Below are 25,505 nucleotides of genomic sequence, written 5' to 3'. Positions count from 1 at the left end.
AAGAAAAACAATTGTGTTGGGAATGGGTCAAAGAAAAGTCTCTCTACAAGTGGGTGCAGGAATGGGGAAGGAAATTAGGATTAAAAAAATGTAAAATTCGTATCTAAAAAGGAAGTTTTAACAGGAAGAGAAAGAAACTACTAAACAGAAAGGGGAGGTTATCAAAACAGGAAGAAAGGGAAAGCTCTTAGTGGAAATTTCTGCTACTAAATGTATGCTTTTCTCTCCTTCAAATCCAAGGTTTCCCATGATATATCCTCCCCAATTCTTATGCAATGCGAGGCACCCGTCATGGTCAATAAAGCTCAAATCAAAATCAAAACCGACATAAATCAAAGCCAAAGGCGGAGCACACACACACACACACACACGCGCGCGATCCCCCGCACAATTGCATAATATGGGTAGCCACAGCTCCCCTTCCGATCGTCTGTCTGCCTGCCTGTCTGTCTGTCTGGCATATAACCAATATTGTTCAGAGATAAAGATCCCCCTAAATCAAAGCCAATTCAAAGCCCAGACTCCACTCCACTCCGCCAATGCACACTGCAAACTGCACACTCCCCCAATTTTGAAGGTGTTAAAAAACGTCCGAATGCCAATTATCATCACAGCGCCAAAGAGAGGCTCTGGAAGCTCTGGGGTTATCTCTTCTTCGACTTCCAATTTCCAAAGCAATTTTCACTTTCAATTCAATAAATTTTCGTAACGAAAATTGGGAGAAAACAAGGGAAGTTTTGTGTTGTCTGAATTTTCAAAGGGGCATACGGCTTCAATTGAGCAGCGGAAGAGAGTAGGAAATGAGAATGACTGACGGATTTGAGTCTCCCAAAACAAAAACAAAAAATAAGAGTTACACAATCTCCGAAACAGCGTGGAGAGGGAAGACAGTAAAGAGGGGTACATCTATGCCAAAACGGGGTGAAGGGAGAGTGGAGCGATCATTGCCACAGCAGGGGGGTAGGAGCGGGTACAAACACACGCACTAACGGAAGCAATTGAAGGGCGGGGGAAAAACCACAGTAACAACAACAGCAACAAAAAACCCGCAAGTCATGGCGTTTGAAGAAAACCCATGAAAATTAAATGCGTAAAATTTTTGTGGGTTGCCTGCTGCAACAAGACACAATGTTTCTTTTTCATGTTTTGTTACACTTTTACCACCAGCCAGCTCGGCGATTAGTATCTTTTTTTCGCTTTCTTTTGGCTTGTTATCAAAATCTTAGAGGTCTAAAGTAGATACATGTATAATTTTTTTGGTTTTCTGAAAGTTTCAACCTTAACTTTCATGAAAAACCACAGAAAACGTTTAACGTTTTTCTGGAACTTATTCATTAAAAAAAAAAACCTCAAAAATTGTGAAATTCTTTCCATGAATAACGGAAATTGAAGATTTGAATTTTGTGGAATTTCAGTTTAATACATTTTTAATTAAAAAACGAGTTTTGTACTAGTTAAATTGATATTCGCTTGATTTTAAAATTAAAATTCAATTTTACTATCATTCTACATTTCCTGGCCACACTTAATTGATAAAATAAATTTAAAAACTATCTAAGCCTTCAGATTTTAATGTGTTTCAATATTGGTTTTTAGTAAAAACTTGTTACGCCTTTTTTTTTAACGATATTACTTAATGTTTGCAATTTAAGTTCGGTTTTTACGTCTACTACTTTACATATCTTCTACATTTTCTATTTGTGGTTCACGACCAAAAGTATGCTACAGAAAAAAGTGCAGTCGGACTTACCGAGTGTACTGCCAAATGTCGCTGCAATTCCGCATTGCCATACAAAGTCAGCTCAGTGATGGTGGGGGAAATCTCCAATTTGTTTTCCATTTCGCGCAGCCAGCGACGCAGCTCCTTGGGATCCTCGCAGAGAACACCATCCGGTCGCTGGGTTTCATCGAGCATCTATAAATAATTCCAAATTAATTTCCATAGCATACTTCACGACCAAAGCACTTATTTACCTTCAAACAACATTCGTTGGATTTCTCGAGCACCGTGCTGGCGCCCTCTATCTCACATCTGGCCTCTTTGCACGTGTCCAGCAGGTTCGTGTCCATAATATAATTGTAGTTCGTTTGTATGGCCGCCCAGAGGTCGTCTTTGCCGGATGAACCCAGCCCCAAGGTGGCGCTGCTGTGCAGACTGGTGGAACTGCTTTGACTGCTTTGTCCCCACGAATAGCGATGCATCTTGTTGCCGTACTTGCCACCACTGTGTGCATTTTTCTGTGGAAAGAAAAGAGAGAGAGAGAGGGAGCGGTAGAGTAGTGTGCATTTGGAGACAAAAAAAGTTGTTAATAAATAAGTAATTTGAAGCCTCCAAATATGGGCTGAAGAAACATAATGCTCCCCGACCATCTTAAACCCGTTTTGGCTGCGCTCCAAATTGCAATGTGCGCGCAATTAATTAATCATTGATTTTCCCGCAGAAAAATCGTGCAAGGAAATTCCTTATTTACACAATCGTCCCAGAAAGCAAAGCCACAGCAGTAATTGAAATTGAAATCCGACATGGAATCAGTCATTCATTCAGCAAGATTCCGAATCGTTGGGGCTTGTTTTCTGCTGATTTGAGTAATTGATTAAATGAATAAGCAGCAGCACCACCACTACCAGAGCGCCAGGTACCCCACCTGGTATCCCCTCTTCTACTCGCATTTCATGCGAACTCCCAGCCCCCTAATCCGCACAGTCCACAATCCCCACACACACACACTCAGTGACTAAGAAAAGATCAGAGACATATGGCGCGACGTGGGGTGGTCTTTGGGGCAGCCTTGAAATGGTTTTTTCTGCGGTCTACAAGTCTATAAGTAAATCAAAGCACGGGCTGTGGGAACTGATATTTGGTGTGTGGAATGCCGACACTCCACAGATTTGCATAAGCCACTGACTGCAGACTGGTGGGAGGTCTTAATAGAGTTCTGGAATGTCATTTGGAATGTGCAACGGACGGCGACATCTGGGGGAAGGCAGCCTATGTTTTGAGTAGACTGTACCTACTTTGGGAATGCAGCCATTAGGAACAGTGTTTCAAAAGTGTTTCTATATATAATGTGCATTATATATAGAGATGAAAACCTAAACTGAGAAGAAGAACTTTACGGGGTAAGCAAGGGTACAGCCTTGCTTTTGGACTGTCGAATGTGAAAAGCTAATTGACATTCCCTGCTTCAAAGTCTCCCTTTTTGAATGTTGGAATATCAACATTTAATGGGCATTCTCGTGCAATGCAATCTACTGATGAATCAAGCTTCCATCACAACGCCAATTCCATTAACTAAAGGCAGCCTAGTTGACTCTTCATCATTTATTTTTCCAGTTTTCAGCATAAATCAGCAATTTGCGTTGCAAGTTTGTGGCGCCACTGGCACTGACTTTGTTGCACACGTAACCGTTACAGGCTTTTGGTTCATGCTAATAATGAAATTTATTAATAATTTATTAAAGCAATTTCCGTTGACACACACACACACAGGCGACACACACGCTATTAAGGCGACCAAGAACAAGAGCATTTTCATTCTAACGGTAGGCTGCGGCGCTGTCACTTTAAGCGAACAGAAACTCGTTAGCGTGCGGAACGAAACGGAACGGAGCGAGAGCTTACTCTTTAGTCACTTGAGTCTGTCCACAGATCAATTGCAAATTTATGCAAGCAGCCGGCACAGCCTACACAACAGGCACAAACTGCTGTACCTGCGTGCCACCTGATGCCGCTTCCAGTACCCCCATTCCCATTCCCACTTCCAGGTGCTCGCTCACTCACCTTGAGGCTGTTGTAGGGCCGCTCCATATGGAGCTTCGCCTGAATGACATCACGTCGATGCTCCTGATGCTCCTCTTCGTTCGGTTGCAGTGACGTCATCGACTGTGATTGTTTGCCACTGTTCTTCGAGTAGTTCAATGGCTGGCCGGCAGTGGCACCACCACCATTACCATTCGTTCCAGTTCCATTTCCCTTTGTTCCACGTCGCTGTTTCTTGAGGGAACTACTGCGACTATTGCTCGCAGATTTCGTGGTTAAGTGTGTTGCCCCTCTATTTGGGGGCGTGGCTGGCATTGCAAATATCATCCCTGCTGTTGCAATGCTGCTATCGAATTTCATGGGTTTCGTTGTGGATGAATCGAAGGGTCCTTCCTTCATCATGGCCGCTTTTTCAGTCTCTTGGTTGCTTATTGATGCTCTTTCCTCTACTATTGGAGGCGGCATCACTGCTACTGCTGCTGCTTCTGTTTCTGTCGTTGCAGCTTCTATACTTTGCTCTCCACCTGTTTCTTGCCTTATTTCGTGTTGCATTTCCATTGTTGCGGTCTCTGTTTAAGCTCGTTTTTTGGTAGCGTTTCCCATGTGTTGTGTGTGTTAGTTGTGTTGGCGATTATGTAAATTGGCTTAAACTTCAGCTTAAAATTCGTTCAACATTTGCATGTCTGCATGGCTTCCTCGTATTCCCATTGTTTCGTTTCGTTTGCCAGCGTTCCGCTCTCTGGTTATGACAATGACCTTGGTTTGGGGAGGAGCAGGGTACAGTTTCGCGTTTCGTTTCGTTCCTTTCGATTTCCTTTCCCGTTCGTTTTTATGCAAAATACTTGTTTCGTTATTTTGATAAAAATGTTTTTGTATGTTAATGCCACTGAAATCGAAACAGAGAAGAAGAAATTGCAAATTAGTGGAAAGGAAATCACAACAAAATTAGGGATATGGATGTATGAATGTATAGATCTCTGGTCTCTTCTGTTAATGATGATTGCCCCCCAGTTGATGATTATGATGCACCACCGCATGTGGTGCCACATGTGAATGGGCTCTCTGCAGCATAATTGCTGCCCCACCAGCAGTTATTCATTTACCATTTTTCCCTCGTCTACTAATGATTGGTATTATTATGTGGAAAAAAGATGAAAGCGAATGGCAATGGGAATAATTTCCTATAGTCTTTTTCTTGTTCCCCTTTGAAGAGGTGTAATCTTTGATTGATATTTTCTTAGGAAATCCATTTAACTCTCGTGTTAAGAGACTTTTTAAAGCTCGTTAATGTTTTGTTTGGGAAAATGCTTAATACAAGTTTTGTTTAAAGGATTTTTTGTAATATTTTACATTTATTCATTCATTATTTACTAACCCAAAAACTTGAAATTTCTTAATTAACAAACATTTCTCTATCTGCCAGTCTGCTGCTTCGGTGTGCACACATCATATCACATTACCATATCATTGCTGGGGGCACACACAGCCACAACTGCTCCCGCTCTTATCAGATATTGCAACACAGTTTGCGGTTATGAAAGAACCCTCTCTGCATGTAAACCACTTTAGCATTAATTAAGTCTCACAAGAACTTAAGTTCTCTGCAGTCGGTATATATCTACAATCTCCATATCACACCCACAACAGAAACACACAGCAAAAGCAAACAGTAAACAGCAAACAGAAACCGTAAACTGCAATTAAAAGCCAACTTCTATAATGGGTATAACTGCATAATAACATGGCTTCAAGTCCCCCCACCCCCTTCCCTTTTTCCACCTCTTGAAGCTCGAATCATAATAATTACGAATGCAAATATTACTTAATTTTCGTGGCAACTTTTTGGTCAACGACTCTGCTGCTGCCGCTCTCTCGCAGACGGACAACAGTAGCAGTGGGAGGAGGTGGTACGTACGTAGTATATAAACAATGAACACGATTCTAATCGCAGAGCAAAGCAATCAAATTTTCATACGAAATTAGTCGCAAAAACAAAAAAACAAAAACACTTGTGGGCCATATTCGTATGCAAATCAGTCAGAAGGGGGCAGGCACCACACTCGTACACACTGAGTGCACAGAGGCGGCGGCAGTGGCATGGTGGCATGCTGCACGGTGCTGGTACCTTGTCCAACTCCAAAATTGGCCTGCTAGCCGTTCATTTAGCCACTTAAGAGCCGCCTCAGCCAGATCTCACAGAGAGATCTAAGATCGGAGAGACAAAAGCAGCGGGGCAAATGGAAAAAAAATGAAAATGAAAAATGATAAAATAAAATTGCCAACAAAAGTGGGTGGTGAATGGAGGCAGAGGGCGTGCCCAGCAACACAAATCAATGCTAAAAAGCTGTAAATAAAGTCAGGTCTCGGTCTCAGATCTCAGGTCTTTGCACCAATAATAATCTCAAGAAAATAAACTACCAAAAAAGGAGCTTAAACCCATTGATTTTAAGAGATTGTAGAGTTCGATTTTGAGATTAAATATTGGTTTAATTGGTATCACAAACAACACACTATTTAAATACTTCAACAATGTTCTTTCATTCATTTAAACTCCCTTCTTTATTTAGCAAACATTTCCAAGTTGAAGTCTTGATAGATCAAAGATTTACGGAGCAATGCCACCCATGGAAATCGAAAGTTTTGTTTACCCAATAAGATTTAGTTTTGACGACTCTTGAAATAGATTCTTTTGTCATCATTCGCTGCCTTCTTTTGTGTTATAATCAGATACGATGACTGAATGAATGAATGAATGAATAATACCTCTCTGTGGCGTTTGGCAGATTTACGAGCTTCTCGTAAACTTCGTGTCTGGCATAACAAAATATGGTACCTGCAATCCCAACCCAACTTCAACGATCCCCAACCCCAACCCACCACAATCCACATATTTGTTGACTTCATTTTTGGTTTCATTTGTCTACGCAAAATATTTGTCTATTTTTAAGCTCTGTCTCGTTGTCTCGTCTTCTCTTCTGTCTGCTCTTTACTTTTGCTTCCTCTTGTGTGTGCGTTTTGTGCTTCTTCTTTGTCTATTAATTGCCTTTGGTGGGCTTCTTCTGCTCTTTGGGGTCTCTACGGTCCCCCGATCTCTGGTCTCTGAGGTCTCTGTGTGTAGGGTCTCTCTGCCTCTGCCTCTGTCTCTTCTGGGCTCTGCTGTGGGCTTATTGTGTGGCTACTTTTATGTGCCACACGTGGAACATGCTTGCTTTTGGCTGGCTTGTGCTTTGGCTTCGGTTGGAGCTCTTTTTCTATGGAACCTTTGGAGGCTACAAGAGTTATTACCGAATATTTACAGGTGTCTTATGTAAGACACTTAAAGGGGTGTGTGGTTGGAAGAAGACCCTCTGCAGAGGAAGACCCGAACCAAAGACAAACCAAACAAAAGTCTTTAAATAAAATTGTATTTAAACAGAGATTTTATCTGGGGACTAAAGTTGAAAGTGTTAAATATTTGGGGATTTGCATAATGGGCGAAAACAATTTTTATTTAGTTTGGTGTTTTTTCCCTGTTTTTTTATTGTAGTATTAAGGGGTCGTTTTTTTAATCTTACATTTTCGATTTTTTTATTGAAATTTTTAATATTTTTATATATTGTATGTACTTTTCAAACTTAAAATAGTTGTAAAATTTAGGTATCATGCCTTTTATATTCGTATTTTTGTTAGGTATTTCAATGGTAAATTAAATATGTTGGCACTCATGGGGCTTTCGTTTATAAATCCATTAATCGGCTTCTTTATTTTGAGCAAAGAATCTTCGTATTATATTTTATTTGCTTTTCTGCTGCTCTTGAGCATATTAATTATATAATTATGTAATGAAGCCACAGAGGCATTAACCGATTTATGTGTCAGGGCTCCCCCTTTTATGCAAATTTTCCACACACTTTTTGCATGTAAAATCGTTGGGGAATAGTCGAATGACTAAACGAAAGTCTGCAGCAAGAAGAGGTGCTGAAGTGGGGCTACGGCTCCCCTTGGACCCCATGGAACTCCAATTCATTTGGGAAATTGCACATTTCCAGTTTACATTTTGTGTTAGCGATTTTTGCAGGCTGGTTTTTCTTTCATTGATGGGGGGAAAACTTCCGTGAGGAAATGGAGTTTAAATTTCTTAATTATTTGGGGATCTCTTATAGAAGAGAGAGAGAGAGAGCGAGAGCTATTTCTAGCCCAAACCCCATTTCCATTTCATTTCTCGTATTGTCTACACTTTTATCTTCATTTACTTCCGTTCTCTACATTATTTGCCTTGCTTTTTGTTTTCAGCTCCATGAAAAACGAGAACAGAATCCCCACCAAAAACGGATGTGAAACTCACTTAAATTTTGGGTATATTCTCACGCTGGTAAGCTTCAATTAAAGGCCAAGCAAATCAAAATCAAGTGCACAAGCAATTGAAAGCCATTCACTGTACTCGTATTCCGTTTCTCCCATGGGTTTTTGGGGTGTGGAGTCTGAGTTCTCTGCGTAGATTAGATAGCGCTGATGGCGCTGATTCGGAGACACTCGAGTGGGACTAAAAGCTAATCAATTATACTATAGTATAAAAAATGGCACTATCTTTGGCCCGAAAGCAGAGATAAGACTTCGACTTCGGCCATTAATTTAGTCATCGATTCACTTGGGAGCGAATGAGCAACGAATGAACTGAGATAAGATCGAGTGTGCTGGAAATGGCAGAAGAACTCCAAGAAGACTGCTCGTAGCGTGAGTCTCTTCTTCTTTATTCCTCTCATCTCTAATGGTATAAAGGAGACTGTAGAGATGGCAACAAGTCTCGGATCTTGCCTCTAATGCAATAAAGAACCAAACCATTAAAAAGAGTTCGAAAACAGACAGACAGACAGACAAACTGCAACGACAATCCACATTCCACAGACCAAAAGCATAATTAAAATATTGTTTAGAGCAGGCAACCAGCAACCAGCAACTTGTGGCTGGCTGCAGAATTCTTTCCAAGAATCGCCATTCGAGCCACAGTTTTGGCCATTGAAGCCAAGTTGTTAGGCCTGAACCATGGCACTCGGACGACGGACAACAGACGATAAAGCAGGAGACCCCCAAAGGCAGACAACATGCCATAAATTGACAATTGCCAAGATAGTTGCAGCAGCAGCAGCAGCAACAGCAACAGCAGTGGCAACAACAGCTGCTGCGGCTGCTGCTGCTGCAACACCTAATGAATTGTTAACTGCTTCATGCCACATGCTGCACAGAGACACACACACAGCGTGCGAGTGAGAGGGTAAAGGGGCAAGGAGACGGCGTTACTTTTGGCACACGTGAATGCTGGCCAAATCGCCAAATGGCCAAATGGCCAAATGGCAGGCCACAACAATCTGGCGACAATAACCATATTGACTTGTTACCAACAACACAGAGGAACAAAAACAGCAACGGCAGCAGCAGCAGCAGCAGCAACAGAGCGAAACCTTTTTAGAGGTAAAGACCGAAGGATGGAGGCGGATGGAAGGGGAGGTAGAAATCGATGGAGGGAGGCGGATGGAAGGGGCGGTAGAAATCCGTGGAAAGAGGAGGAGGAAGGGGAGCTAGGTAGAGAGACTGTAAGGAGAGTTTACTTTGGAGCAAACCGCAACGTTTTGACCACAAAAACAATCACAATATGTGGTCCAAAGCCTAGTTTAATTGTGGCCAAAAGACATGAATGGTGGAGGGGACGGGGAGAGGAGACTATGGAGTAGAGGTGTATACTCCAAAGACAATGAATTGTTTAATTTGTTGCGGTTGTCTGTCGTGTTGCCTGTAACAACGTTTTATCGGTCAGCGTAGCAAGACTTAGCGATGGGAAGGCAGAGATAGATATCGGAGATTAATGTCTAAGGGGATATATACAGAGTTTTACTTTGACACTCATTCTCTCACTCATTTATCCTTCCAATATCGTATTTTTTCGTTGCTTTCCATCCGTTGCTGCTTCTCTTCAGAAGACCCAACCCATATTCTTCTTTCGCTTAGGGTAGCCTCCCATCCATCTCTTCTACTGCTCCAAACATTTGTGCCAAATGTCAGACAGAAAATGAAAACATTCGGAATACCTTCCTTCGCCTTTGTCCTGAACTCTGCTCCGATGCCCAGTCCCCTGACTTCTTTAACCACTTCTCCGTCTTCTCTTGCTACTCCTTCACACATGTACATATGTGCATGCAACATGCCACAAAGGACGGTGGAAGGAGACAACTGCAACACAGAAACAGCAAAAAGAGGGCGACAGATGGCGACATGGAACATGGACACGGAGCCGAGTACCAAGGACCGAGGCTGCCCCCATCCCCAAAAAATACAAAAGACAAAAGGCAACTCTTTTTTTTTTTCTTCTTCTTTCCTTTGTAGATTTTTTCGGCGGTGCAAAAGCAATTAGAGAAGTGCTCCAAAGCGAAAAGAAAAAAAAAAAACGAAAGTTATCGTGAAGTTTGGCGGAGTGGACAAATTTACGGAACATGCAAACATAGTGTCGCCACCTCCCAACGAGGCAGCCACCCTCTCAAACCCCCCCTCTCCACCTACTGCTGCTGCTATTGCTGGAAAATTTGTCTACAGTTTATAAACATTTTTGTTGAACCCCAACTCTATCTATGGCATTCCTGCGCATATGATAAATGTTTCGTGTTTCGTCTGTGTTTTTTGTTTTTGTTTTTGTTTTTGCAGTTTGAACACGTTTTCCACATGTTCTGCGATCAGTTTTATTTTTGGGTGGGGGGGGGACACGGGAGGCTCTCCAAACAGAAAAAACTAGTCCCGATTTTTGGCCACGCCTCTTGTTAGGGAGGGAAGTCGTTTGTTATGACCCACCTAATCGCAAAGCAGGCGGCAGGCAACACTGGCAGGTGACAGGTGGCAAGGCTGTAAATAACCCACCACCTCCCGCACTCTGTGGCCACACCTCTCTGTTGCATAGTCCCACTCCGCTCTACTCCCTCCCCTCCGCAACATCAGGCTGCCTACTTCTCTTAATTTAAGAGGCCAGCAAATTAGTGGTTTAAAGAAAAGAAAACATAACTTATGATATGGCTTCGAAGTGAAACAAAAAACTTAATTAGCAACTGTAAAAGAAGGAGGAGGAGAATGTGGAAACGGAATCCAAACAAATGGACAATAAATTTAAAGCATTGAAAAACTAATGGAAAACACTCAAAAAGAAGGCGTAAGAACTGGAAAAGAAGTTCCTTATTTCCATTACGAATTTGTTGTTAAATATTTAATGAAAATGAGTTGTCAATGATGTTTGTTAAATTGCTTTAAGTTGCTGATTCTATCGCCGTCTGTCTCCGATTTCTAATACTGCCGATACAACAATCGGCTGGTTATTATTGTAGATACATATTAAAAACTCAGTCGACTTCCACTTGTTTCCTATAAAATTTACATTTTCTTTTTCTCTTTCAATTGATTAATTTCCTTTCATTCTATTCTGCTGTTCCATGCCTTTGATTCCATTTCACTCCTTTCTATTCCATTCATTTAATCCCCATTCCATTACCCATCATTCACTCTATTCGCTTAATTTTCCTTGACGCTGACATTGACCTACTTCCAGTACTAAATACGGTCCTCAAAGTAGTTAGCCCTCTCTCTCTCCAGTGCCTACTAGTTCTCCTCTATTATTCTCCATTCAAGATCCAAAGCCTTCCCATTCATTCATGGCAATGCCATATACCCCCATTGCCACCTAATGAACCCCATCATCAGCTCGTTAAGCTACTCAAAATCTATTATTCCTGCATGACAGCTACACAAAGAGAGAAGAATTACAGCATACGAGACAAGAGAGACTCCCCTTCCCCACTCCGACTCCGACTCTGGACTCCTCTCTGTGAGTATCTCTCTACTATATCAACTATATCTCAATGTAAAACTTAATTAACAGACAATTACTCACATAATCGAGTGTGAAATGTTCGCAAATTGTGCGAAAGTCGAAATTCATTGGACAATCAATGATTTTTGTGGCGCCATTCGAATCGCACGTTCCAAATGCTGCAACGAGACACAAGAAAAAGAGAAGGAAAATGCGTGTTAAAACAAATAAGCAAAAGTGATGTGAAAATGTTTTGAATGGAGCGGAAATGGAGTTTGACAAATGACAACAACAACAAAAGCAACAACGAGAGTGGAGTCGAGTCGAGTGGAAAATAGGGGGAAAATTGTTTACCAATGTTTGTGATATTAGCACTTGGCGGGAGCGATTGCATAATGCAGTTGAGACGCAGTTGGAGTTGGAGGAGAAGTAAAACAAAAACAACAGCAACAACAACAACAACAACAACAAAAACCAAAAACCGCGAAAAACTGAGGCATAATAAACCATCAACTTTTACTCTCGGCAACATTTGCTTAGCAACATTTTTTGTGGATACCCTAAACGAGGTTAGGGGTATGATGATTATTAGCAAACAGCAGGAAAGCATTCAGATATGGGTATTATTTTAATAAGCATACGCAGGCAATTTTATACATTTTTCTGGAATTTTCCTAGAATTTTCAGATATTTTTTAGTATCTTTCGGTGCAATTTTTTTATCCAGAAACCATCGCTCTACAAAGGGTATCAATATATTCGATCCCCCAAAACGACATGCCTTCCTTTTCTTGTTTTTATGGCAACCTTTCGCTGTGGTACTCTCCTTAGGCCTCAGCAGAGAGTGGAGCGTGGAGTCGCCGGAGATCTCTCAGGCCTGTCTCGAGTGATAAATCAGCTACACCAACTGAAAATCACCCAAAAACAAAAACAAAAAACTCCCACAAACCTCCTTCAAAACGATGCACGACATTTTTTCGTACACATTTTCCCCCTCCTCAGTACCACAAAAACAAAACCAAAAGCAAAAATTACTTCCCCCGAGGGCGTCTCTGCGGCACAGCAACACAACAATTCATTATCATTAATTATATTTGCACTCAAATTTGTGATGGAAAAACCACCCCACCCCACCACCTCCCCTCTCACTCCATATCCACTCCATTAAGTTTGGAAAATCATGAAAAATTGAACAATGTCGATGAAAATTGAAAACAATTTCTGTGTAAAATTTCAATATTTCTCGTCATTTGCCGTTAGGCTTTCGACATTCAACAAAACATCAATTCCTCCCCCCAAAGACCCAAAAAAAAAACAAAAGCAAAAAAAATATCAAAAAAATCAAGACACAAATAGAGAGAGACGGAAAATTCACCCACAGAGAGAGAACGAGAGAGAGAGAGAGATAGACAAAATATGGCTCATAAAACATTGAGAAAACCGAGTAAAATCAGCAACAAATCGCCAAACAACAATTTATTGGTCGCATTAACCCCAACGAACTCTCTCACTTTTCTGGAACTATTCGGGGGGATGGGGCGGGGAGGCTAACGGGGTACTGGGGCAGCCGGGAGGGTCTGTGCCGGGGTCTGTGGGTCTCTGTTGCAGTCAATCGATGCGCGCGAGTTGTGAAAATATCATTTACAGGCAATTTGTAAAAAAGCAACAAACAAAAACTAACTGCAAACTTGGCGAAAATTTGCACGAAAAACCACCCGAAAACCAAAAAACACAACGCGGTTTTTACTTTGGCAAACAACAAAAGATGGTAGATGCAAGAGGGAGCGGGGAGGGAAGGCACACTTAGCAGAGGGGGCACCGCTGTGGTCAAGTTGTTAAAGTCGGAAATGGGCACAAACGTCGATCGTCAGCGATCGACAACAGCAGCAGCCAGCAGCCAGCAGCAGCAACACGAGAAGAAAACAATGACGACCGACGACAACGTCTCCAGGCGATAATTGGATCCCTTTCCCAGTGGAACCCCCAATAGAAACGGGGAATGGATGTTGGGGGAGGTACGAGTGCTGCTAAACCCCCATGGGTAACAAAAAAATCCATTTAAACATTTTCTTGTCGAAGCTTTAAAAGATTTTGACACATGTCAAAAAGTGTGATGGGAGGGAAACACAAGAAACAAGTGATAAAAACAAAGGAATCGAGTGGGTGTTTAAACCCCATCTGAAGCAACAAAAAGTGTTAATAGTTTGAGAGTAAAATCTATGCTTAAGGTTTAGGGTTGCTCAAAGAGCAGAGATTGCGTGGGTTTTTCAATTGAATGCCATAAGTGATAATAGTTTCAGCTCTAATCGAAGAAAAATTAGAGAGAAAATGTTCAATTTGATGGTGCTAAAAAAAGCAATAAAAGAAATATCATCATCAGGAGGAGAAATCAGCACCTACACCTAACACCTACTGTACCTTCTTCTACCCATTCCTTATACCCATTCCTAGGCAAAGTCTAGCAACAACTGCGCTCACATTATCTCTTCCATCTGCTCCCGCGTCTCCTTCGTTATTAGATAAGTACCTACATGTAATTCTAGAAGCCTTCTTCAAACCAACAAACAGCAAACACACTCAGCTTTCCACACATTTTCTACTTATCCAACGCCTCTTAAAAGATCTTTTGTTTATTTCTTTGTTCGTGTAATTTAATCTGCCCCACCAAGAGGCAGAGATGCGTAACCAGAAATTCTGTCAAGCACACTGTTGTTGTGGTTGCATAAGCACAAACAAAAAGGTGAAACATGTGATATCCACCTCGAAAGAATTAAGAATCAGTTTTTTTTGTCTCTCTCTTGAAATTCATTAATGAAACGAAACGAAAGTGAAAGAGGAAGAAAGACGTGTGGTGTGAGAGTGAGAGAGAAATGCATTCGAAATGCAATAGAAAGTGAAATGCGTTGGCAAAAGTCTTGAAATCTTTTCCAGAAAAAAATCATCAAACAAACAAACAAACAAACCCCCAATACCAAATGAGAGTCTTCTCCTCCGTCTCCACTCAGATGCTGGCTATCAGATATGCAACTCAAAAGATACATTGTTTGGGGCAGGTAAACCCCCCCCCCCTCCTCCCTCTGTCTCTCAGCGTCTTTCTCTCTGTGACCTTGTTAGCAAATTCTGTTGACGTATGTACATCGACGACATCCATGGGTGCCACCACATCAAACGAGCCACAAACCATCCTTGGCTTCTCCTCTCTGCCAGTGAGATTTGAGATTCACTTTCAGAGTCAGTCACAGAGCAGCAGCAGCAGCAGCAGCCACATTTTAACGAAAGTCTCGTCTCAAAGCAGTAAAAACAATGCACAACCACACACACACAGAGAGACACAAACACACACGCATGACAGATACAAAGATACAGATGCATTGACAATCCATAGATAAAATACTTTTTTAACTATGACGCGAGTCCCACAGTCCCCCCGACCCGATGGAGACGATGCGATGGCAACTTCTCAATGGCTTAAAAACAATGACAAAAGTCTCTTTGGCTACTGGAAAGTGTAAAGAAAAGGGGGGAGGTCGGGTGGAGGAAAATCAAAAAAAATAAACTCAAAGACACCAGGAAAAGCGGCTTAGGGGTAAGACAGCAGCTGGATATACCCTTCAATAGAGGTTGTATTTTATTTGTAAGAACATATTCTTCTCCTAGGCGGATTATAATTAATTAAATAATCCAACTGGAGATCTAAATGTGGAAATCTAAATCTTGAAACTTTCATCTTTGCTTTAAAAACTTCCAAGCAAAAGTCGCCATGCCCCTACAGAAAGTGTATGCCTTAAAAATAAAAAATAAAACTGTCGTCAAGCCGCTGAGGAGATGTGTGGGCTGCTGCTGCTGCTGGCATTCGGCATTCGAGGCAGGCACCAAAGACTCCGACGACTTCGACTCGACTTCAACTCCGAATGAAATGCCACAGATTCGTTTTTGATAAAATGCCACAGCAACAAGTTGTAGAAATAGCGAAAGAAAAAGTGAGAATCCAATGCAGAGAAAGAGAGAGACACAGAGACAGAGCAGTGCATCAAGCAGAGAGAGAGAGAGAGAGAGGATAAACCTAACTGCAAGACGATAAATCTTGCAGATCGTTGTACTGTCTCTCCCGTGCGTAAGAGTGGGGGAAAAATCCATACAGACACACACACACACACACACACACACACAAAGTATATAGTAATGTCTGTGTTTCTCCAACAATTGGGGCAAAACTTATGCTTTGGGCGCTGTGGTAATTGATATGTTTACAGCTTTATTTTTATTCGCAACTCAATTAAAATCACATCAAGCTGCGCGACACAAGCCATAAAGAAAGACAATCCAAACAATTAGAGCTGAGATTTGTATTGGTTTTTGTTTGCTTGCGAGCACTCGTATCGATCCTCACTTTCGTTTTCATTTTCAATTGCTTTTCCAAAGCAAAGTGTGAAAGGTTCACAAGTGGTTGGTGATTGGTGATTGGATTGATCTTCGAGTGGGCTCTAGTCCTCTCTTTATGGCAGTCTCCTTAATGATGCCCCCGAAGTGAACTTCAAGCCAAAGCGATAACATCACTCTATCGATGGAAAACAGATGGGCCATCAAGTTAGCGGTGATCTGAAGTGATCTTTCACATTAAGATACAATCAATTGGGTCTAACAGAATCGAATTGACACACAACATTGACACTGAATGGCAGTTGTGTTTGCCAAGTGGAAGATAATCTTCAAGTGATCTTCGGTTTGCAGTTAAAACTAATGATCATTGCTTCGAAATAAAGCTGTAAATGATACTCTTTCTATTCTCCATTTGATCTTCTAGTTCTTGGTGATCTTCATTATTGAAATGTTCGATTTATTGGTGAACTTTATTGACACCAAATGATCGTTGTTTCTTTGCTTGATTGAAGTCTCCAAATCGGTTATGATTCGCTTAAAATGAACTTGAACCTTTACAGATAATATTTTAAGCGATCTTTATTGACATTTGATCTACATTTTGATTGAATAAATCTGTCAGGGATTAATATCTGGAGGGATGTTCTTTCTATCTATCATTTGGGGGGCTATTTTGCTCTATAATCTTCACATTTTTATTTATTTGGATGCTCATTTTAATGGTTTATTACGCCAAAGTTTTCCTCTCTGAACTTTATATTTTAGGCCTTTTTTTGCAAGCTTTCAGCAATCTTTTGACTTCAAATTCGTCATCTCACATAACTTAATGTCCAGTTTTATTTCTTTTATGATTTTTAGGCTCAACATTTAGGTCGCTGCTTGGCTGTCGATTATGTAAACTCCTCTCCGCATTCGTTCACGACTTGATATGTGAGTTGTGGCTCTGGTTTTGACCGACTCTCAGACTCTGAAAGGTGGCATGTGGGCACCCTAGATACATGCGTATATGTCTGCAGTTGTTGCTCTGATTGCTGGCCATAAAGGGGAGCCAGAGTTACAGATACTCGTACATAGAGCGACACAGAGACACAAAGTAGTCGAGCAATTAAAAAGGCATCAAACGCACTGCGGAACAAACAAGTTTACAGAGTCAGAGCCTCATCAGAGGTGCACCACCATCACACACCATTGAAATTGAGATACTTGTTGGAATTTCCACATAGAGGAGAATCGCAGGAGCTAGGATAGCCTGGAGCGTGTTCCTGGCATCTGGAAAATGTTCGTTAATTGTGGAAAATGCACAACTTTGCCATTGTCACAGGCAGCAGCGCCACAGACCTGCCGACTGCCTGGACTTTTACTTTGGCCACACAAAAATGTTTCCTGTGTGCCTCCTCATCAGTGCAACAGCGACAGCAACAGCCACAGTCACAGCGAAAAAGAGAGCGAGAGACATGCAACATGCAAGTTGCAACTTGCAACATGGAATCGCTTTTTGTTTCTCTCTAATGATTAATTGACTTTTGCACCCAAAACACGTTCGATCTTTGTTTGATCTTTGCTTCCTTTGGTGCCATGGTGCATGCCACCTCCTCATCCTCCTCCTCCAGCTGCAGCACTCTTTTGCCTCTTTTGTTTTTGGATTGGAAAATTGCTCTTTTAATTTCCACCGACATTTCTCGGACCGATCGTGTGTTGTTTGCTATATAAATATTTATTCATTTCTGCCAAATGTCCATCTGTTTTGTTGTGGCACAGCCCCAGAGATGGTTGCGTGAGCAAACTGAAAGAGTTGCAAGCACGACAAAAACGTTGCGACTAATTTGGCTGCATATTACAGCAAAAGATTTTACAGCGAAAAGGGAAGATACTCTATTTAAAAGTTTCAATTCTGGATCATAATTTTACGTAAAAAGATACGCCCTCAATGATCTATTATCCCATCTATTATTTTCTCCTTGCTATTGGCAGCTTCCTTTCCCATACCCTAGATCCCCAATTTAAATCTTTTTATCATTCCTGCTTCTCCTCCTTCTAATCTTTTCTGCCTTATCCCCATCGTGTCACGCCATCATCTCCTCTTTCCGCTTATTGTTTTATATGACGTTTATCCGGGCTGGAATAAAAAGAGTCTCCCCATGTGTGCTGTCACAGCACTGCTGTGGTGGCTCTCTCGCATTGGTTTTTGTTTTGTTTTTCTTTCGGGGCAGCTTGTTGTTCGTGTGATTAATTTATTGTTCAATACAATTGCGTATGAATTATTGAGATACCGTCAGAAAATGACATGCAACGGCCGCCGACGACGACGATGACGACGTTGCCTCAGGTGTCTTACAAAATCCTCCATCCTCCAAGAGCCCCTCCCCATCCATCTCCCAAACCCGCACAAAGAAAGATCTCATTGTCTGATCTTCAAGGCTGGCGGGGCAAAAAGCAAACGCAATTCGTAGCTCTCTTTGTGTACGTGCCGAATAAAAAAAAAAGTGCATATTCATACGAATGTAATGTATCTAGCAGATACATTCATATCTCACTCTCAGCACTTTCACAATTCATTCAGAGAGTGAACAACCATTGGGCAGCAGTCGAAAGTGTAACTTACGAATGGATAATCTTATGATTATTACCATGATTATGGGGGGTTAAGCTATGAATATAAACATAAACATGAATACGAGTGCACCTCCAACACCTCTGCGAACCTGAACCTGAACCTGAGCCTGAACTTCAGATGGCTTAAAGTTGATTGGGAGTTGATTTTGGGGTTCAGTGAAATCTGTCGAAGTTTCTCATGGGTCACCACTCAATTTGGGTCACCTTCACACTCCTTCAAAGTCTGCCGGGAAAGCTCTATTGTTTTGTAGCTGGACAACAGCTGGACAAACAATATTGCTATTTCCATTCTGTAGAACTCCCCCCAGAGGGCACCCACATGTGTCCTTCCTGAATGTCAATGCTGCCGCCTAGACCCTGTTCTGTCCTGTCCTGTCCCGTTTGCAGTTCCCTCGCTGGAACTATCCTTTTTATGGTCTTCTGACATGCAAGCGTAACTACCCTTAAAGGGAGAGGGTATGAAGATTTTAAGCCTAGGTTTGGCATGCATTTAATGCTCTATAGAGTATTTATTCTTGAGTCATAAGAGCCATGAAACGGCACGCATCCAACGGGCAGCTTCGTTTTTGGTAAACAATTAATCTATAAGGTAAAATATTTAATTCTGTTAAAGGGTATCTTAACCCTCGTCTTCCCAATAGCCACAATTCTATATCTTGTTTTTCCCTGCTACAAAAAATTCGCGGCCATCGCGTGTTTAAGCCAAGTTTACAGCAAGCCGGCGGCGGCACTGACGTTTGTTTTGTTTTGTTTTGGACTCGTTGTTACTGCTGTTTGTTACCCCCGAAAATTAGTTAAACTCAGACATGGGAGCAGGGGTTTAAAACGTTGAATTTTAATTAGCGGTACTTGTGTCTGGCTCTCCAGTTGGTAATCAGCGGAGTGGGGCATCGGGCATGGGGATGAGGGTTATGAGGGTTATGAGGCGTGGCTCATACCCATAAATATAGCAAACATTTAACACATTATTCAACTAAAAACACAAACAACAGTCGTCTGTGATAATTATGCAAAATTGGTGATAAATATTGCAGTATTTTTCCAGAATTTTTCAAGTTTTTTTAGTATTTTTTGTATATTTTTTTGTAGTTATAAATAATTGAAAAAAAAGATTATTTTGATATTGATTGAAGACTTTTTTCTTATTTTTCGGAAGTCCAAAATTGTTCTGGTATTGTTCAGTTTTTCGATTACTATTTCAGCATTTTTTGTTATTTTACAGAACAAATTGAAAATTACGAGCATAGAAATGTTTTCTGTTATATTGTTAATATTTTTTTGGCTGTGCAACCACACGGCATGCCCCAAAGCAAACGTTCAACGACCTGCCCGTTAGATGGCGTTTCAGACACTTGATTTTTACCTCTCTCTCTCTCTCCGCTCTGTCTTGCTCTGTCTGTCTTTTTGTCTCTCGTGTCTTTCACTCTGGCAATTTGCATTGTTAATCTTTCATTTTTTGCCATTTGTTTTAATGGTAATTAAATGGTCATAAATCAGACAACAACGAAGCCAGAGAAAATTCCAGCCAGAGAGCAGCTGTCTGCATGCGAGGGCGGTTGGTATTTCGATTGAAAGTATTTCAAATTGCACTTAATGACACTCGAGATATGGGGGAATGGAAGTTGAATGCCAGTCTGCCTGCTTCAAATGAGAGAATTGGAAATGCTACTGCCCTAAAGTTTAACTTTCCTTTGGCAAATGCATTTCATACCACTAGAAATTGACAAAATTCCTTTAAAAATGGGCAACAATGAAGGGAAAAATCTGCAGTGAAGTGAAACCGAAAATCATTAATCTATTATTGCATAATATATTTCATGAAAACATTCAATATTGTATTAAAATATGGAAAATTTTCAATTTCTATGCTTTCCAATGAAATTCGGCAACGTACGAACTTTTTGTGAACATAAATAAATTGAGAAGAATATAGTGAGAAAAAATATACAAATTTGCTTTGAAATTTCACAGGTTTTCCATTCTAATTTTGATGGAAGCTGGCAAATTTTCATTTAACTTTTTTGCACTTTTTTTATTTATTTTTTTTAGATCCAACATTCCTTGTGAAATTTGGCAACATTGCACCTATCATTTCAAACTATTTTTCTGCGAAAAAAGCAACTCTCGAAATGCCTCCTTTCAACCATTTGCTGCATGTGGCACTGCCCAAGTCATTTGCATTTCGCACTTGCAGCCCCTGGGGGCTGGGACAATCTCCATTAAGAATGCAATTTGCAAAAGATCAACCACCAGAGAGGTCGGTCTGTCTCTCTGTATGTCTGTCTGTCTGTCTGTCTGTCTGTCTTGTCTGTCTGTCTGTTGCATTTGGCAACCTGTGGCACCATCACCAAAATGAGTGAATGAGTCGCCGCGAGGTTCCTTTTCCTGCGCGGAAAGCCACCTGACAAGTGGGTTTTTTATTAATTTGTCAAGACTCTTTTTATGTTTGTGGGGCTGATGGGTGAAATTTGTGGCCAAAAGAAGAGACAGACAGACGACCGGAAAATGCAGCAAAATGCATGGCAGGTGAAAATTGAAGAATCACCAAAAGAAATTAAGGTTGTGTGCGGGGAAATCTAAGTCAAATGTGCAAACAGAATTGATGGCTATGTCGGGGGGAAAGAGCGATAAAAAACGATGCGATTTTCTCTTAAAATCCAAAGTCCAAATTTGACATTTTAGCATTTTATTTTTTTTATGCATGGTCACACTGGCGCCAGAGAAAAAATTCGCGTGTGTGTGTGTAGTGTGGGTGGCAACCAAATTACATGATATATAAATTTCCATTTCATTTCTTTCCAAAAGACATGAAAATTTACATTTCACATTTGTTTCACTGAAACGAGGCGGAGTTAGCGGAGGCGGAGACGTACAAGGAGACAGTAGCCATCGCCCACTGCCTGCTGCCTGCTGGCTGCTGTTGCTGTTGCATGCCACACTCTATGCAGCTCTATGGTTTTGCTGCTTCTGTTTCAACGCCAGCCAGCGACAAGTGAATGGAGGAGACACGGAGACGCAAGCTGTGTGGCAGACACCCGCATTGATTTTTCGACTGCAAATCCTCCTCCTGCTGCCGCTGCTGCTGCTTTTCCCTGGCCTCTTATTTTCATTTCCATTTCATTGGACTCTCTCTGTGGCAGCTTTAATGAGTCTGATTTCTGTCTCGTTTGCGAAAATTGCTGTCTGAATCCCTCCCCCCGTCATCCGTCGCGAACTCCGTTCGGCAGCTCCATCTCCGTTTGCCAAGGTGAAAAGTCCGCCTGTTGTTTGAGGAGAGCTTTAGGTTAATGTTAATGTTAATGACGTTTTTAAGCGACATGACGTGATGCTGCAACTGCCACGCTGCCAGTACCAGTGCCACTGCCACTGCCACTCTACCATTGCTGCAGCTACCTCTGTGGCCTCCGTTGCAATAACAATTTTAATTAATTTGGTTGATTGTTGCAGCAGGAGAGACACAGCCAGACCCTTTGGGACCACAGGCACAACAGACACAGACAAGTGCCAGACAAATGATAAACATGGCCAAAGATTGCACTGATGATCAGAAATGATCCGAAAATGCTTAGCAATTAATTAAATTTATCTATAAATTGATTTCCCTAGAGGACAGAGTTTCTTCGCAGGTTTTTATCGAATTTTGTTTGAATTTGCAAACAGGATATTCTCCCTCCCTCCCTCCCTCTCCCATTTGCCGATGGCCATTGTAAGTTTTCCCAAATAAAACTTGAATGGCTTCCACACACACACACACACACATGTCTCTCACAGGAGTTCCCCATTTAATCAAAGTCAAAGTCATGGCGTGGTGCATGTCTCTTCTTTCTTTAGTGATTTCCCACCCTCAATGTTCCTCCTATCAAATGTCATAAACCTGACAGCTGGGCTAAAGTTTTACTGCAGTGCTGAGAGAACACCCTCTGTATCCCCTTTGCGGATGGGGAAGAAGTTGCATTGTCAGTCGGGTGTCGACTAATTTCTATTGATTTTAGCTTGGAGTAAACTCTGGGAAAGGGAAGGAAAACTCTGCCTCGCCTGATGGATAAACATTGAAGTATTCTATCCATCTATTGCCATGGAAATGGAGTACCCCCCCCCCAGTCGTCTAGGAATCCACATGAACATGAACTTGACCCCCAACCTCACACACACACACAAACACACGCCCGTCACTCACTCTGAGTCTTTCCCCCATTTCTCATAGATGGAGAGGGAACAAGATATCTATTCAAAACTAATTACACGCTTTAATATGGGAGGAGTAGGGTGGTCCCGAGGCGTGCCGCGTCTCCTCTCTCTCTCTCTCTGCATTACACCATTACTCAGCTATATTTTGGGAGTGTAAATGCAGTCATGGATACCCCCGCATACCTTTTTCCATGCGAGTATCTCTGTTTTTTTTTCCCTCAAATGCAACGAATGCCCACTCATCCATCGGTGTTTGCCTAACGGTAACAATAATACTGATAGAGAGAAGGGGAGACATAGGTGGGAGATTGAGAGCGAGTGCAACCACCGCCCTGATCTTTGCTTTCAATTAGAATTTGATTTGTAATCGATAAAGCGTGAGGTGATGGTGGCGGTGCTTGGTTCGGGGCAAAACTTTAATTACTTTATTTGGAATACCCAAATATTCCCCAAATGCACTTTGAATATTCAGCGGATGAAAGCTTTTTCGTTCCTTCTTCTTTGCTTCTTATTCTAGGTGGATTTTCTTAGCTATATGTATTTTCTGATTTTCTTTTTGTATTCATTGGTCCTCTACTGTGTTTCTAGTATATTTTCTTGAATTTTATAGTTTTTTTAGTACATATTATTCTAGAATTTTCTAGCATATTGCTAAGTAATCATTTTCTAGTATTTATTTGGTATTCTTCTAGAGCTCTGCTTCTACTCCGCTTCCTCGTCATAGCTTAGCTTCCCTTTCCACATTAATTCATTCCCTTCACTCAACTTCACTGTCACAGTTACCTAATTCTGATTTATTCACTGCCCAAAAAAAAATACAATAGGCTTCCCCGTCAAATAAATCTCCCCGTCAAGTGCTAATGATGCAACCAACGAATCTTTCCCCGCATGATCTTCACTTGATAAACTTATCATTCATTAATTTTATTCATTTGTCTCGCGTGTCTCTCTAATTAATTGTCAGTTCCAGTTACAGTCCATGGGGAAATCTTTCTACTGCAAGATTTACAAGGTTCCCCCCTTTCTATAAGGGTTAACCCCCCACAAATATTGTGTTCCATTTCGCAGCAGCGGCAAGGCAAGCAGATTAAGCAAGTCCCGGGTGTTAACTGGGTCAATTGGAAAGTTGGTTTTTATTATCGGTCTTTGGGCTGTATTTTTTGTTTGGTTTTTTTTTATATTTTATCTCTGATGGGAAGTGCGTGCAGCGCACGTTGTGGCAAGTGGAGTGTTGAGGAGCGAAATGGAGTGATGGGGAGTGTTGAGGAGTGTTGAGGAGTGTTGAGGAGTGGAGTGAACTCTTGTGGGCAGACAGGTACCACCGTATGAAGTGTACGCGTGAGCTGGCGAAGAAGAAGGAGTGTGTGGCAGTCAGGTTGATGAATGGATTTGGTTTACTTTTGGGAACAGGTTGCTGCTGCTGCTGCTGCCAGTAGAGGAAGAAGGAAAGCCGAGTCCGATTTGGTATCCCATCAAAATGAAATATATACATACATACATATGTACCTACTCGTCTGTAAGCACTTGAGTTGACCCTACAAAATTCTTGAGAAATCTTCAGCACATTTTCTGGCCAAAACCTTTTCAAGTGAAATTTTAGCTAAAAATCTTTCTAAAGTTTCACTCAGTAATTTAATACCATATCAACCTACAATATCACGTCTCTTTTTTGGTAAGAAGACTCCCCATCAAAGTCATTTCTGATGATAAACATTTGAAAAATAGTTTTTGGCTCAAAGCCAAAACCATTAAAAAACTTCGTAGGGTACGAGATATCGTGGCCTGACTTTGGTAATGAAATATTCAAATGACAACAGAAAAAAAAAAAAACGGAGAGTTGTTGGCCAAGCGACTAACCAGACAGACAAACGTCTCAAAAGCATACGAGGAAAATTCAATTCAATTTCAAATGCTAATTGCGTGCCAAGAGCATTGGACGGACGGACGGCATAAGCGGAACGACCCTGAAATTATCATGAAGGGAAGGTGGGGCCGAGCCCATGTAGATCACTATTAAATATCGAAATATTGATTCGCTTGGAGAGATTGCATTGCAATTCATTTAGTTTGTGTGATTTAATGAGAGATATTTGTTAATTCAGGGAAATAGTTGAGAAATAGAAAATAAATAAATACAACAGTAGGTCGGAGGGACCTTCAGAGATATAGACACCGATAAGGAGTTATAAAGATATTTATTCACCGAAAAAATTGTATAGGAAGGTGGATGAGAGATGGGTGCAGATATCTTGAGAGATGGGTGAAGATATATACCCTGGATGATAGAAATAAGTATAGTATAGTATTCTTGTTAGTATTTGTCTAGTTTTTATTCGATCATTTCTACATTAATATTAATAGAGCTAAGTATAGAGAGCTCCATTCCACGCTCCACTGACATTCATACATTCAAGCCAAGGGAGAACTTTAAAGTGCAACATTTAATAGTCTATGAAAAAGAGGCAGACACGCAGGCCGGAGGCATAGGAGGAAGGGCCCCACAACACAGCGTGGGCGTGCGTGCGAGTGCTCAATGAGTAGGAGACGACAAATAAAGCCCGCAATAGAGGAGAGTCCCTAACATAAATATAAAAAACTTTAACAAAGTTGCGACAGTTTCAAACGATGGAAAAGTGCAGTGGATCCCATGGATGGGGCATAGGACGGGGAAGTAAAGTGCCACAAGTGACCATTAAAAGCAATTTAGACGCCACAACAGCATATGAAGAGGAATAGAGAGAGA

General features: G+C 41.3%; 1 protein-coding gene across 2 annotated transcripts in view; it reads right to left on the bottom strand.

Moving 5' to 3' along the window:
- Positions 1 to 25,505, bottom strand: part of LOC111068754 — a 135,414-nt gene that overhangs the window by 88,331 nt on the left and 21,578 nt on the right. For both annotated transcript variants that reach the window (XM_022358456.2, XM_022358457.2), the window contains exons 2-5: positions 11,664 to 11,761; positions 3,782 to 4,646; positions 1,975 to 2,238; positions 1,751 to 1,915 (exon numbers count right to left, since the gene is read on the bottom strand). In XM_022358456.2, the coding sequence (XP_022214148.2) occupies positions 1,751 to 1,915; positions 1,975 to 2,238; positions 3,782 to 4,318 (966 nt within the window). In that variant the 5' untranslated portion in view covers positions 4,319 to 4,646; positions 11,664 to 11,761. The remainder of the gene's footprint in view (positions 1 to 1,750; positions 1,916 to 1,974; positions 2,239 to 3,781; positions 4,647 to 11,663; positions 11,762 to 25,505) is intronic.

The sequence above is a fragment of the Drosophila obscura genome, unplaced genomic scaffold, assembly GCF_018151105.1.
Source record: "Drosophila obscura isolate BZ-5 IFL unplaced genomic scaffold, ASM1815110v1 contig_30, whole genome shotgun sequence".
Taxonomy (NCBI): domain Eukaryota; kingdom Metazoa; phylum Arthropoda; class Insecta; order Diptera; family Drosophilidae; genus Drosophila; species Drosophila obscura.
This window is presented reverse-complemented; position numbering and strand designations above follow the sequence as displayed.